The 14,737-nt window shown below is 34.1% G+C and overlaps 4 protein-coding genes and 1 non-coding gene across 5 annotated transcripts; 3 read left to right on the top strand and 2 right to left on the bottom strand.

Annotated features, from left to right (window-relative positions):
- The first annotated feature begins 323 nt into the window (after positions 1–323).
- LOC107017931 (probable E3 ubiquitin-protein ligase ARI2) lies at positions 324–3,251 on the top strand. Its single transcript, XM_015218226.2, has 6 exons — positions 324–679; positions 1,230–1,262; positions 1,352–1,631; positions 1,720–2,200; positions 2,286–2,834; positions 2,914–3,251. Exons 1-6 carry the CDS (start codon positions 557–559, stop codon positions 3,014–3,016), a joined length of 1,569 nt encoding a protein of 522 aa, XP_015073712.1. The 5' UTR covers positions 324–556; the 3' UTR covers positions 3,017–3,251.
- A 33-nt stretch (positions 3,252–3,284) lies between these two features.
- On the bottom strand, positions 3,285–3,480 carry LOC114077049. The gene has a single exon (XR_003578143.1). It is a non-coding gene; the product is annotated as a U2 spliceosomal RNA (small nuclear RNA).
- Positions 3,481–4,500: 1,020 nt separating this feature from the next.
- Positions 4,501–8,650, top strand: LOC107015896. Its single transcript, XM_015216326.2, has 6 exons — positions 4,501–4,995; positions 6,354–6,568; positions 6,677–6,856; positions 7,009–7,164; positions 7,507–7,783; positions 7,937–8,650. The coding sequence occupies exons 1-6, from the start codon at positions 4,626–4,628 to the stop codon at positions 8,167–8,169; spliced, it is 1,431 nt and encodes a 476-aa protein (XP_015071812.1). The 5' UTR covers positions 4,501–4,625; the 3' UTR covers positions 8,170–8,650.
- Positions 8,651–8,785: 135 nt separating this feature from the next.
- LOC107017240 lies at positions 8,786–10,734 on the bottom strand. The gene is made up of 4 exons (XM_015217507.2): positions 10,346–10,734; positions 9,663–9,740; positions 9,463–9,562; positions 8,786–9,351 (listed from the first exon to the last, which is right to left on the bottom strand). Exons 1-4 carry the CDS (start codon positions 10,685–10,687, stop codon positions 8,993–8,995), a joined length of 879 nt encoding a protein of 292 aa, XP_015072993.1. The 5' UTR covers positions 10,688–10,734; the 3' UTR covers positions 8,786–8,992.
- A 1,467-nt stretch (positions 10,735–12,201) lies between these two features.
- On the top strand, positions 12,202–14,633 carry LOC107015531 (octanoyltransferase LIP2p, chloroplastic). The gene is made up of 5 exons (XM_015215841.2): positions 12,202–12,367; positions 12,473–12,623; positions 12,708–12,972; positions 13,302–13,452; positions 14,187–14,633. Exons 2-5 carry the CDS (start codon positions 12,490–12,492, stop codon positions 14,498–14,500), a joined length of 864 nt encoding a protein of 287 aa, XP_015071327.1. The 5' UTR covers positions 12,202–12,367; positions 12,473–12,489; the 3' UTR covers positions 14,501–14,633.
- The last annotated feature ends 104 nt before the right edge of the window (positions 14,634–14,737 follow it).

The following is a 14,737-nucleotide window of genomic DNA, read 5'->3' as shown; positions in this document are numbered from 1 at the left end:
AAGACAAGTTTCCAACTCTATATGTTTTACTCCCCAAACTTCCATGTCACCATAATAATAATTAACACTACTTCATTTAACCATATTATTCAAAAAAGAAAATTAAAAATCTAATCACAATAAAAAATAAAAAAGGTTAATAGGCAAGAATTAGTTGTTGAGTTAAATGGTTAAGCGCTTTTTCTTCTACTTTTTTTTATCTTTATCCTTCACACTATTTACGGTCCACCTTCACTCTAATTTAAAAAGTTTTAAATGGTTAACCAACGACCAAGGAGTTCCACTAAACAAAGAAACTATATAAGGCCAATAATATCACAACAATCAAAATCACTCTGTTTTTTTCTCTTTAAGAAACTAACAACAGTAAAAAAAAAATTTCTCTCTTTTTGGAGGGGTTACTTGCTTTCCCCTCCAAAAATTCGTCAACAATATTTTTATTGGTGACGAATTAAAAAAAGAGGAGAGCAGAATCCCATTGTAATTTTTTTTTTCTTCTAAGTTTCCATTTTTCTGCAACTTTGAGGGTATTTTGATTTTTTGGGTTGTCATAAATATGGATGACATGTATGGCAGTGATGAAGACTACTATAATGGAGAATACGAGGATGATTATGATCGTGACCCGGAACCTGAATCTGATGATGATTTATCTTGTGACAAAGCTCCTTCATGCAGGGTATGATATCTTTTTCCTTTTGATCAAATCAAGTTCTTGAGTTCTGCTCTGTCTGTTTCAATTTGTTTGTCTTACTTTTTCTTTTTAGACTGTCTCAAGAAAATGTTTCTTTCTTTTTTTTGGCAACTTTTGATTCCAACTTATCACATGAGTTGTTTACAACCATATGATTAAAAGATGTTATGGTATATTCTACGTATCTTTAGTTTAAGATTATACGATTTAAAACTCTTCTTTACTTTTTTTAACTGTGTCAAGTCAAAACCAGATAAAGAAATTGCAACGTAAGGAGTATATTAGTTTTAACTTCAAACTTTCCATTTTACCATTCATAATTGCAAAAGAATTATGATTTAAAATATAGAAACAAGGTAAGTTCTTTTACACTTAACAAAAAACACTTATATGATGGCATGAAGAGTCTTGGATGCAAATACTAATTGACGAAAAACGGGGAAAGCAAATTGGCCTCTTATATGCCGAAAAAGTTGTGTGTAGTTTTGAGTCTTTTTAATGTGATGATTTGAGTCCTCATTTTTGGATTTTGTAGGTAATAAGGAAAGAATCCCTTTTAGCAGCACAGGTTAGCACATTTTTTGTCTCGATTTCTTTGTTTTCACTCTTTCTTTTTACTAGTGTCAGTGATGTGAATCATTTCAATAAAATTTGTAGAAAGAAGATCTACAGAGAGTAGTAGACTTGCTTTCTCTGAAGGAACATCATGCACGAACGTTGCTTATTCATTATCAATGGGATGTCGATAAGGTATTTGCAATTTTTGTTGAAAGAGGGAAAAAAAGATTGTTTGTAGAAGCTGGTATAACACTAGAGGAGAAAAATGACAATCCTTCCTCCGACCCCTCAACCGAATATACATGTGAAATTTGCTTTGAAGATTTCCCTGATGAGCAAACGACGCTGATGGAATGCAATCATAGGTTTTGCAATGATTGTGAGCATCTACTATCCTTCATTTTGATCGAATTTCTTCGGATGATGTAGCCTAAAAGTTGTTTTTTCTCTCTCATTGTCTTACCTAGGTTGGACAGAGTATTTCGTAGTAAAGATAAATGATGGTAAGAGTAGACGTGTAACATGCATGGCTCAGAAATGCAAAGCGATATGTGATGAAGGAAAGATTAGGGATTTAGTCACTGCAAAGGATCCTAATTTGGCGGAGAAGTTTGATCGTTTTATCCTAGAATCATATATCGAGGATAATAAGAGGGTTAAATGGTGCCCTAGTGTTCCTCATTGTGGAAATGCAATTCGTGTTGAGGATGACGAGTACTGTGAAGTTGAATGTGCATGTGGTCAGCAATTCTGTTTTAACTGCTTGTGCGAACTGCACTCACCTTGTTCGTGTGTTATGTGGGACCTTTGGCTTAAGAAGTGCGACGATGAAGCTCCCACTGTCAATTGGTTGTCAGAGAAAACCAAGCATTGTCCAAAATGTCATAAAATTGTGGAGAAGGATGGAGGATGCAACCTGGTACAGTGTATATGTGGACAGCCATTTTGGTAAGACTTGTGAATTTGAGATCTTTTTGTACTTGTAATATGCAGCTTTAGCCGTAAGTTTAAGATGTTGTTTTGTTGTTCGTAGTTGGCTCTGTGGTGAAGCTACTGGATTTGAACACACATGGAATAGTATAGCAGGTCACACTTGTGGCAGATACAAAGAAAATCATTTGAAAAGTGAGGAGGATTCTGTAGAGGACTATTGGCGTCTTACTCACTATTATAGTCGTTATAAGGCTCATATTGGTTCGTTGAAGATTGAAGCATCTGAATCGAAGCAAAAAATACTTGATAAAGTCCATAGCCTTGAATCAAAGGAGTTCCAGTTAAAAGATTTCAGCTGGGCAATGAGTGGATTTTATAGACTCGCCTTATCAAGGCGAGTTCTCGCCTGTTCCTATCCATTTGCATACTACTATTTTGGAGCTCTGTTTGCAAATGAAATAACAAAAGAAGAACGCGAAATAAAACAGAACCTTTTTGAGGATCAACAGCAGCAACTTGAAACAAATATCGAAAGACTTTCAATGTTCTTGGAAGAGCCATTTGGTAGCTATGCTGAAGATAAGCTTGTTGAGACAAGAATGAAGATTATTACTCTCTCCACAGTAACTGATGACCTCTGCAAAAACTTGTGAGTGTAAATTACATCTAATTTGCAGCAGCACCAACTACATTATCTCATTACTTAATTTGGCTTCTTTTTTTTCCAGGTACGAGTGCATTGACAACGATTTGCTAGTTCCTCTACAACAAGCAACTCATACAATAGTTCGTTATAGATCCAATGGTGTGGAAAAAGCATCAGAACTATAGGTAGGTACAGATATACTATGTAATGCTTCTTTACTATTGAGCGCGACTGCAGGTTGCATTGAACGTTGATCATTTGAATCGCGTTGTTCTGGCTTGATGCTTCCAACTTCTTGTTAAAACATTATCAATCAATTCAATTGTATTCTTCTTAGTTTTTAGTATAGTTAGGTTGTATAATTTGTAACAAAATGTGAGTTTTTTTTCAAGTAGGCCTAATAATAAGTTTTTGTCATCATTGACCATAGCTACAAAATTTGAACTTGATTTGGTGGGGTGTGCCAGGCCTGGGCTGTAGTGCAACGCCCAGGCGACGCATGAAGACCCAAGTAGCAAGCTACTTTAACGGGTCTTCCCCCTTAAAAAATTGAGTTAATATCATGTGGATCAATGATCCACATATCAGATATTAAACTGATAAGAACAGATACTACACTTGATCTTAGCCAAAAGGCCGAGAAAGGTATGCTTTAATTTGTCGATGGATTTTGCGTTTTAATGCTCCTCTCAGCTGTTGACTTATTTGTTTGTTTCGATGTGGGAATATGAGAATACTGCAATGGTTCCTACAAGAAAGATGGTAGAGGTAGAGTAGATTTTAATCAACTATGCAAAATGTGGAATAGATTTTGCACCAATACTTCAAATGAGTTGAAAACTTAAATTAGGATTTAGGAGTAGAATAACATGTAATATTTCTTGAGTTAATAGTAAAAAAAAAATTGGTTTTGGTTTTGCTTGGAGTATACTATCTTTGTAGCTCCTCTAAAAAAAAGAATAGGACGGCTGTTAGTTTCATATTCGTCTAGAATTCACTCTAAAATTACAGTCATTCTTATATCGTGCAAATATTATAAATCCTTTATACAACCGTGGGAAAGCAAACACAAGAAGAAACAAAGAAGCTTATTAGAGATAATCAAACTCAAAATGATGATTTCCACCACAACGACAACGAGATGACACTTATCGTTGCACTATATCCTTTTTACCTCTATTTTTTTCAAGTTTGGAATGAAAATTCGACATAATAAATTTCTGAAACCTAAAGGATATTTGTCATCTAAACAACATTGTGTTTCGTATTAAGCCATTTGAAGTGAAATGTATTAGATTTTTTAATTTCGCGTTGAGTCCGTGAAATTTGGAGATGTATATACCAAATAGAATTTATGATACCGATTGCCTATAAACGGATACATGAAAAAATTATATTTCATCTGTTTCAATTGTGTGATATTATTTACTTACAACTTGACTCATATTAATTTGACACAATTTTTTTTAAAAAAATCTAACTAAAAAGTTTTTTACTAAACTAATATTATAATAATAATTAAAATTTTAAATTTGATTACTAGAGTCATCTTTGACTATTTAATACGAAGGGAAGTATAAAAAAACTGTTGTTTTTTGAAATGGACAATTAAATAAATAAAATATTTTTTTAATATAAGAGTTAAAAAGAAAATTACACAAGTTAAAAATAAATGCGTCGGTCAGCTAATATCAATGCTGATAAAAAAATTAGTAGATCAAGGATCATACAGAAAGCTACTGACGACGTCGTCTCAACTGCACTGCTAAATCTCCGTCTAGTCGCCGCCGTTCAATGTCGTCGTCGTCGATGTTAAACAACAGTGTCTCCATTACTGTCTCCGACGACGAGCCCGACGAATTTGCAAACAAGCTTAGGGCACGAGCTCGTAGGAAGAGAAAGAAATATGCCCTCCGAGGCAAAACTGGTTTCTCTCATATTCTCCTGAAAAAGCTCCTCAGGTGGTGGCCTTTTCTGCTATTCTTACTTGCAGCAGGTCTTCTTATCTTTGAAGCCTCTCGAATTGGAAGAAGACCTAGTTCGGTTGTTAAAAATTCGAATCCAGTGACTGGAAATAAAACTGATAAGGTTGTTGAGAAGAAACCGCCGACGAACTTGAATCGCCTTGATCTAGTGACTCATGTCGTGCATGGAGTTAGAGAACGTGAGTTTCTTTTCGCAATATGATCTAAATTATCTAAGTGCCTAATTGCCTTTTGCTATGATATCAGTTTATGTAAAATGTGCACATTACTTGCATTGTTGAATTTCACGGCTTATAGTTATTTTAGGATTGGCCTGCTTGAAATATGCATATCTGTAGTCTTTGGTTCAGTATCTGATTAGAGCTTATGAATGATACTGATTGTTATATCTATAAATTGATGAATCTTATGCTAGGTATAAGTACAATGATAAAAATCTGGTCCTTACTATGTCAGTTGCCTTATTCAGAATCTTCCACTCCGAAACGATATCCCTTGGACTTTACCAAGCTAGAAATTGATCATTATCCAATTTGAGTATCTCTACAGGATAGACCTCCATAGAAAGAGGGCTGACCGTTGTGAGTTGGGATACTGATCCATATAGAACACTAAAAAGTTAAATTCAGTTGCAACTGTCTTTCTGAGAAAAAAAATGTGTTTCAAACGAATAGAACACTAAAGAACTGTTATGGTCAATACAACAGTTGTCTTCATTATGTACATCGAGGTGCATATACTTGCCTTGGAGAGACTTAAAATGATCTGTACTCAAAATAGAGATAATTAAATTCTCCATGTGAAGGTATAAATGTACCCTTCCTTGTGTTCTAAATAACCTTGATTTGTTCTTACAAGAAAGAGATTATACTTGTACTTGTACAAAAAAGAATATGCTCATCAAGTAGCCTGACGGAACTGGTTGGTACTGCATCTGTCTAAATATGTAACCTTTGTCAGCCAGAACATGTTAACGGCTGCGTTGCTTGGAAACACAGATAGCAGTTATAACTCCTTGCCTCTTCATAAAAGCTGATAGGACTCTTCAGCTTTCATTAACAACCCTTTAGGTGGTTTCGTCTGAGGCATCTGAAGGATTATTTTTTTCATTCAGCTAGCAAACTGAATTTTCTCATGGGCATGACAATTGGATCTAGTCTCTGTTCTCTGCTTACCCCAAATATACTTTAATTAGGATCCCAAACCTCAAACAAGTTGACCAAATGAACCAATCTCAAGCTATATTCTCTCCCTCCAGTTGAACAAATGACTGTGTAGTCAAGTTCTCTATCAATCACGAGAAAATCAAATCCAAATGATTCTAGGAGTTACTATATGAGAATCTAAGATATAGAAAGAATCATAAATTTGGTACTAAGGTGATCTATTTGCCATATGGGATAGATCATTTGGCTTTTCTTGGGGTAAAACTACTGTATTCAGCACACCTTTGTGGTTAATTACATAGCAATTGTCAAAGTGCTATATTGTTTGACCCATTGTCTTCAATACTGTGTAACATAACATGGATTCGCAGCTTGCTTGAAGTTACTACCAGCTGAAGGACTTGAGCATCTTGATTTTCCCATGGATAAAGCACCTGCCGATCCTATTAAACGGGTGGTATACATCACAGAGGCCAATCCTGCTTCTCTAGATGATGGAATGCCATTTGAGCATCACTCGGGGGCGTCAAGATTTAATTTATTCACAGGAAACCAAACTCTCAAGCAAAGGGATGAAAGTTTTAAGGTTGTCGACCCGCGTCTTGCTTTTTGGTGATCACCTATTTATCTGTGAAATAATTTATGTATTTCTCTTTCTTCTTCTTTTGACAATTTTGCTTAAGCATTATCTCAGGTGAAAGGAGCGGGTGCATCCATCCACTGTGGTTTTTACAGTGATAAAGGAGGCTTTAGGATTTCTGTTGAAGATAGAAGTTATATGGAATCCTGCAAAGCTGTGGTGTCAACTTGTGCATTTGGTGGTGGTGATGATCTCTATCAACCTATAGGAATGTCAGAGTCATCTCTCAAGAAGGTTATTTTTTGGGATTGTGAATGCTCATTATTGATTTCCAGTCTAAAGTTTCCACTATGTAAAATTACAATTAACTCACAATGTAGTTGGTTTGGAGATTTAAAGTGGTGCTTGACACCTTAGTTAATTTATGTTGGAATTAAATGATGCAGGTTTGCTTTGTGGCTTTTTGGGATGAAATTACACTTGCGTCACAAGAGGCAGATGGTCATAAAGTTGGTGATGACCGTTACATCGGAAAGTGGCGCATCATCCTGGTTAAGAATCTACCATTCACAGACCAAAGGTTGAATGGTAAAATCCCAAAGGTATGCTTGTCGCCCGATTCCTCAGTTTCTTGTATGCTTTTCCATTTTACAATGAACATATCCTAATACTTAAAGTGGAACTTCTGGTAATCTTGTCCTACTCCCAATATTCTTCTCCATTAGTCGTCAAGAAATATGGTGCCTTACAAAGTTGAAGTGTGATGAAGCAAATTGGAATGATGAACCAATTTTGAAGATTAAAAATGTCTGGAAAAGAAAATTTGTTGTCTTTTTAATACATCCTCTTAAGATTTAGAAGTATGAGGGTTGAATTAGTACGATTGTGAATATTTTACTAGCGAAATGATTTATGAGTATTTAATCCATGTCTAATTTAATCAGATGCTGGCCCATCGTCTCTTTCCAAATTCTAGATATTCCATTTGGGTAGACTCAAAGTCCCAACTTAGGAGGGATCCGTTGGGTGTATTGGAGGCTCTGCTTTGGCGTTCAAACTCTGTACTAGCAATCTCGGAACATGGAGCTCGGAGTAGTGTGTATGATGAGGCAAAGGCTGTTGTCAAGAAAAATAAAGCTACTCCAGAGGAAGTGGCCGTGCAGATAGCTCAGTACCGTCAAGATGGACTCCCCGAGGATAAGAGATTCAATGGGAAAAAAGGTAGAATTTCTCTTTTCCTTGTCAGCTGAAATGAAGCATATACCGTGATTGTTATCCACTGCATAATTATAGTACTGCTATTCCAAAATTGTTCAAATGAGATGATTGTATTCTAATCAGTAAATCATTCTCACACTCACTATATCGGTGCAGCTCTATCTGAGGCTTCAATTATTGTGAGAGAGCACACCCCATCAACTAATCTGCTCATGTGCTTATGGTTCAATGAGGTGGTTCGCTTTACATCCCGTGATCAACTGAGTTTTCCATATGTCCTTTGGCGGTTTAAAGAGTTCAAGAATATCAACATGTTTCCTGTTTGTACACGCAAGGATCTCGTCAATAGCATGGGTCACATAAGAAAAGCAAAGCCTCTAACAGGTTGATGTATATTCTTAATTTGCACGAGAATGGATAGCCGAAACAACAACACCCAGTCTTTCTCCAAGTTTTGAGCATATTTGCTTCCTCTGTGATATGTGCTAATGACATTCAATAGAGAGATCAGATAGGATTAGCGTATTCCTATTTAGTCTTCAGAATTCAAAGGGCACTGTTTTTTTCGTAGCCCTGGTGGGAATGGGATAGGGAGAGCCCGAGAAGGTTCCATCGAACAAAGGAAGAAACATGCAGTGATGGTATGGTGTGCATTTGAACAAACTGGCCTTCTTTAGGAGGGTCTTTCTTTAACTTATTTATAATTCTTTTGTTGGCCTACGTACACTGTTAAAATTGTAATGAGTTCTATCTAATGTGAAGCACCAAATTTTAGCTCTCTTGAATTAGTACAAGATTTGCTGTAAACTATCATGTAAAGTATTTGATTGGATATTTAGTTACTCAATTGTATGTGAAAACTTAGCACTATGTTGTGCCTAGAGTGAGTAACATTTCTATACAAACTACCCCTTTGTGTAGTGTAGGAAGAATCAACTAGTGTTTTTGTCTCTGCTTGAATTCAAACTTGAAGTCTCACGACTCTCAACCATTTCATTGACCAGGTGCAAAGAAACTCGTTTACTAATTCAAAAATATACAAAAACACATATGAACAAATGTATTTAATTGTTACAAATTGAAAGAATATTTATGTTAAATAATAAGGCCAACTATAACAAGTCCTAATTGTTGACTAGTATACAGACCTATTTTTTGCTTATAATTTTTTTTTCTTGCTTTATACATATAGTGTAAAAATGTGCATTTTTCTTAGTCTCCAGCCTTTGTATTAGTGACAGCAAGCCTAGAAAGAATGAAAACACAAATAGATGAAACAAAAACAGCAGCAGCAAAACAAGCAAGATCCAATCCATTAACCACAGGTATATTCTTGAACTTCTCCAATACTCCAACTTGAAGTAACATTATAAGTGCATGTCCTATTCTTGCTTTTGCTTGCATTACTGATTTCATTCCCATTAATGATGGAAGTGTTTGAAAATAATACAACTTTTTGCCTGACAATTGATCATCATCATCTCCTTTAACATTAATATTTCTTGATCCCACAAACATGACATACAATCCCATTCCAAATGTAAGCATAGCAGTCCCCAATAGAAACATATCTGAAAAAAAAAAAGGAACGTTATTCGGTTACAGTTTAACTTCTTTATGCTGATAATGTAAACAATTGTTCATTATTAATAATTTCAACGTTTAAGAGAGGGAAAACATACCGATAGCTTCGATCAATAGCTGCACAACATGTCCAAGGTCTGATTTATGTGAGATTGCGATAAAATAGTGGATGTATGACTCTATGATTAAGTAACAACCCTGCAAAATGAGAATATTTATTAGTCTTAAAATTGCATAAAATCAGATTTTTTTTCATGATAAAATAATAATACTAGTAATTAGTACTAATATATTATACCTCAATAAAGCATAATAATGAACCAATCAATGTCCCTGCAACTGCTAAAAGACTGAAGAACCGGCAATCCAAAATACCCTGCAAAACAGAGTTCCAATATCCTATCAGAAAAAGGAAAAAACAAACTTGATCTGTTTAAAGGTCAAATACATAAACAGATCTCTAAAATTTGTTGGGTTTTTTCTCCTCAGGTACCTCAACTATGGTATTTTTCTATTGAATCGTTGAACCATCCATAATTTGTTCCTTTTAAACACTGTTGGCTAATTTTGTGAGATATATTGATAGAAGATTTCCAAAACTCATTAGTTCAATTGATAGTGAAACTGTTTGAGAATAATTGTGTTTTACTTCAAGTTATTTGATCACATCAGAAAACAAATGAGACTCATTTCTTCAATCAAAATCATTATAATACGAACACAATTGAAGACATTTACTATAGAAACAAATTATGGGTGGTTCAATGATTCAATAAGAAAATGACATCGTTGAGGTACTTGAAGAGAAAAAACTTAGAAATTTGTTTATGAGTTTGATCTAAATCAAATATGTGATGTAATTATTGGAATAATTCTAGTACTATTTTATAACTTAAAAGACTTATCAACACTGTGATTACACAAATCATATTTACCATAAGCAATTATAAATTAAGACTAAAAATTAAAGAAAAATCATACCTTTTCAATGGAGGACTGTAAATGATGCAATTTCTGTGGCATTTGTTTGAGTAAATTTTTCAAGTTTTGAAATATCAGATCTGATACATTATCTGCGACTAAACTTACATCTGAAATCTTCCAATTTTGTGTAGTAATTGGTTCAGATACAACCGCAGTACCAGCAGCCTTAGTTGCTACTACTACCTTCTTCTCTGCTCCGCCAATAAGTCTACCTTTGTTCAAACATTTAAATCGTAACGAATAATTATTCATCAAAGAATAATACTGATTCTGGCCACCATTATTGTTACCTAAGCCCATTTGCTTAGAGGTACGTAACAATTTACCATTTAGCGCCATTTTATTTATTTTTCTCTCTTACTTTTTTCTTCATTTGAGCAAGTATTCATATTTATATATGCAAAAATATGGGGGGGAAAAGTGCAGAAGATTCGTGGTATATTAGTTAGTATTGTCGTAAAGTCAAAAAATAATACTAAAAAAATGTGTGTGACCTTTATTTTGGCTATTTTCTCCACTTTTCTTGGAGAGGTAGGCACAAAGGTGCATGTTCTGAAATTTTCAATGATATTTTTACATTTAGCGTGTAGGGTCATAAGCATTCTCCTCCGAACACGTGGCATTTTCCCGATTTCCTATTGGTGCATACAAATATTAAAGTGTTTATCAATTTTAGAACATGGAAAGAATGATTTTTTTTTTGGTTGAGGTATATACGCCATCCGTTCACTATTATTTTTCATGGTTTTTATTTTTATAGTTAAAGTATAAGAAATTTTGACTAACACTATGCAAAAAATTGCAATTTATAATATTTTTCATATAGTTTTTGAATATGAAAATTTTTTATTTATATCAAATTAATATAATCTAATTTAACTTTAAAAATTCATCAAATTAACTTTTAGAAAATATAACATGACAAATAAAAATAAAAATAAATTAAATGAGTATGTTCGTTGAATTTAAAAGTTGCAGTCGCTCACAGCTTTGTTACATTGAGCAAATCAATTAGGAGTCTCAAATAGACAAAAGTTGTTATTGTTATACATTTTAGACGGTCATTATATTAGTATGAGACATTTCAACTTCTTACGTACCTATGAAGTTTGTAATCCGTTAAATCAAACTCTAAATTTTATTTAAACATGTAATTTAAATTTTTTAAATTACATTTCATAGTTTTAAAAAGAAAATTACTGTCAAAACTTCTTCAATTTCTACGCAGTCTCTTAGTAATTGAGTAAATTATATTAGTTCATTCTTCATATATAAGATATCGGAACATCTTGATGTACTACATTAATAAATAAAATATTTCTATGTTTCTTTTATAGTAGAATATTTGTCGTTACATTATTAAAAAAAATGAAATTCAATATTGAAATCACTAATTAAACTTGAAATGATACATTTTAAGAAACTTAAAATTTAATTTAAAATTTTACTTATTTACATATAACTATTCAAATCAAAACTATAAATTTAAGCTGTAAAATTATGTGGCCAAACGTCTACTATATCTCTTGCTTTTATGATGGTCATCGGTTGCTTGTTTGATTGGGAGGACTTGCACGTTTAAAAACGTTGTTTTTAAGAGATTTTTTTTATAATGTCCGTTAAATGTTTGGTTTTCATCTATTATTATTTACAAGAAAAAGTTCCATCGTTTAATTATTTATTAATTAAAATTAATTTTGTTTATGTTAAATTAATTTTTACACATGATTAATTTCAATTTGATCACGTTATCAATTGAATTTAAACTTTTCACATTACGTGTTAATGATAAGAAGTATGAAAATGCTTACTTTTTTATCTTTTAAACTCATTATGAATTATTTTTGTCCTTGACAAACTGTCAACGAGTTAAAATTGATGTAAATAATAGATTTAATAAATTTTTAAGTCAATCAACTACGCAATCAATAAATTAAAGCGTGGTTACCGATCAGGCGGAGGGAACAAGAAGCCGTGATCTTCAGTTCATAACTTCATATTCAGTTCAGATCCATTAAGGTAACACTTAAAAAGATTCTTCAAAAATATCCATTTTTTTCTCCTAATTTTGTTTAATTGCGATTCTTTTGTTGTTAATTAGTTTTGGTTCATCGGTTTTTACAGTCTATTAACTATCAGAAATGGTTGTTTTCACAAATTCGATGTTCTGTTCAATTCCGCCATGGAAACTGAGAAACCCATCGAAGATTAAGCAACATTCTAGTACAGCGATACTCAAAAGCCCGACTTTGACAAGCTGTCAAGCCAAAAGATGGTGAGATTTTCTTGTTGACATTTTGACGAACACTTGTTATGCAATTTAAGGCTTTTCAGTTGATTAACTCTGTTTTGACTATAGCTGTGATTGTTATGATATGTACAAAGAGTTAGTTCCATATGCTGAAGCATGGTCCTGGCAAAAGACTATTGTTGATGAGAGGAAAGCACAAATTGAAAGGAATGAGGATCTTGCTGACACACTCATTGTGTTGCAGCATCAGCCGGTTTATACGTTGGGTACTGGTAGCTCTGAAGAGAATATACATTTTGATGTAAAGAATGCTCCTTTCGAATTGTATCGAACAGAACGTGGTGGTGAAGTTACTTACCATGGCCCTGGTCAGGTACATTTCGGATTTCACTTGTTGCTACCTACTTACCCTGCTATACTGTTCTTATTTTTGTAGTTTAGCCAAGTGTATAGGTTGTTCTTAATGCTTGATGTCATTGGTTCAAGGGCTTGCAAAGTAAGGGGAAGTATCAGTAAATATGATATTTTGATGGGCTATGATTGGCTAGAGATTTTACGAATTCCCGAATCAAATGTGGCTTTGACAAGACTGGTGTGTTATACTTCATTGGGTGGCTGTTTCTGTGTGGGATTAGGATAACTCAGGTGTTTGTTTAAGCTGTTACGTTTCTGACATATAATTGCTTCCATCTGAAATTGTAGCTAGTTATGTACCCCATCATCAATCTTCGGTATCATAAGATGGACCTTCATTGGTATCTCAGGAGCCTTGAGGAGGTGATTATACGAGTTCTTTCTTCATCATTTTCTATGGAGGCTTCAAGAATTGATGGCCTAACCGGTGTTTGGGTTGGTAAGTACTGATTCTCCATATCATTTGGTTGGCCGTATCAGTCTTTTTCTGTGGTATTATCTGATATTTCTGACAACGACTTGGGCGTTATGGTTTTAGAAAACCTTTCGGTAAGTTGATAGTTCATAAGATATTTCTTGTTTGAAGATTTCCCATGTGCCTAGGGGGTATATGAATGGCACTTGTGACTTGACCTGCATAGTGCATTCGGCCATATTTGAAATCTGGTTACAGTATTAAACTGATCAACAGTTTGGTTGTACTGGATTTGTTGATTGAAGGGATTACTTTTCTTACTTGGAATAAACCTTTTATAGGTTTTACAATGATAATCTTCAGATAAAAGCGTTCTGATTTGTCAATGTCTAGTACCATTCATCTAGAGCGTTTATGAATCTTTTGAAGCATACTTGATACAGACTGAAACTGTCAGAAGTTATCTCCAATAGTCTTATTACCAATTGCTTGTTCCATTCCAGGAACAATTCTGAGATAGCTTTACGAGTCGCTCCTTTTTTAGACTGTTTTAATTTTTGTAGTTTGAGAAGTAGAACATAGTCTTAAGAGTGCTTAATCAAGAGTACATTGTGATTCTCCCCCTTCCACCCACCTCACCCAAGAATCTTTTCGTCCTTCCTTTTTCATCCCTCAACCATAAGTATGGTGTATTATTGTTACATCTCTTAGTTTCAAAAGGAGGCATGTAATATTTGATCTAACACTGTCTTCTTCAGGGGGTCAGAAATTAGCTGCAATTGGCATTCGAGTATCTCAATGGGTCACATATCATGGCCTGGCACTCAATGTCACCACAGATCTGGCACCCTTTCAACAGATAGTTCCATGTGGGATCCGTGACCGTCAAGTTGGAAGCATAAAGGGATTGCTGAGGGAGCACTCACACTCTAATGGCTGTGGTACAGAAAACCATCAGGACCTAGATGATGTCCAGCTTATCGATATTACTCATAAATCTTTAGTCAAGGAGTTTTGTGAAGTTTTTCAAGTTGAACTCCAATGTAAACCTTCACCTCTTTTAATTTCTTGAGAAAATCCTTCTCCTGCCTTGATTAGGTTAAAGACTTATTCTTGGAAAGTGAATTACTCAACAGATTAATTATACTGAAAGATCAGATTTGTAGCAAATTTATCTTCAGGTGCATTTATCTTATTGATCCAAATCATAACCTTGTAACTTTTCCATTGACAACTTAAAATAGGGCACAGCAATTTGCTTTTAGGACAAATTGATCATGTATGAGACAGATTCATGTGCTTCATTCAA

This window comes from Solanum pennellii, chromosome 4 (genome assembly GCF_001406875.1).
Source record: "Solanum pennellii chromosome 4, SPENNV200".
NCBI lineage: Eukaryota > Viridiplantae > Streptophyta > Magnoliopsida > Solanales > Solanaceae > Solanum > Solanum pennellii.
The sequence above is the reverse complement of the archived record's forward strand: the minus strand, read 5'-3'. Positions and strand labels throughout refer to the sequence as shown.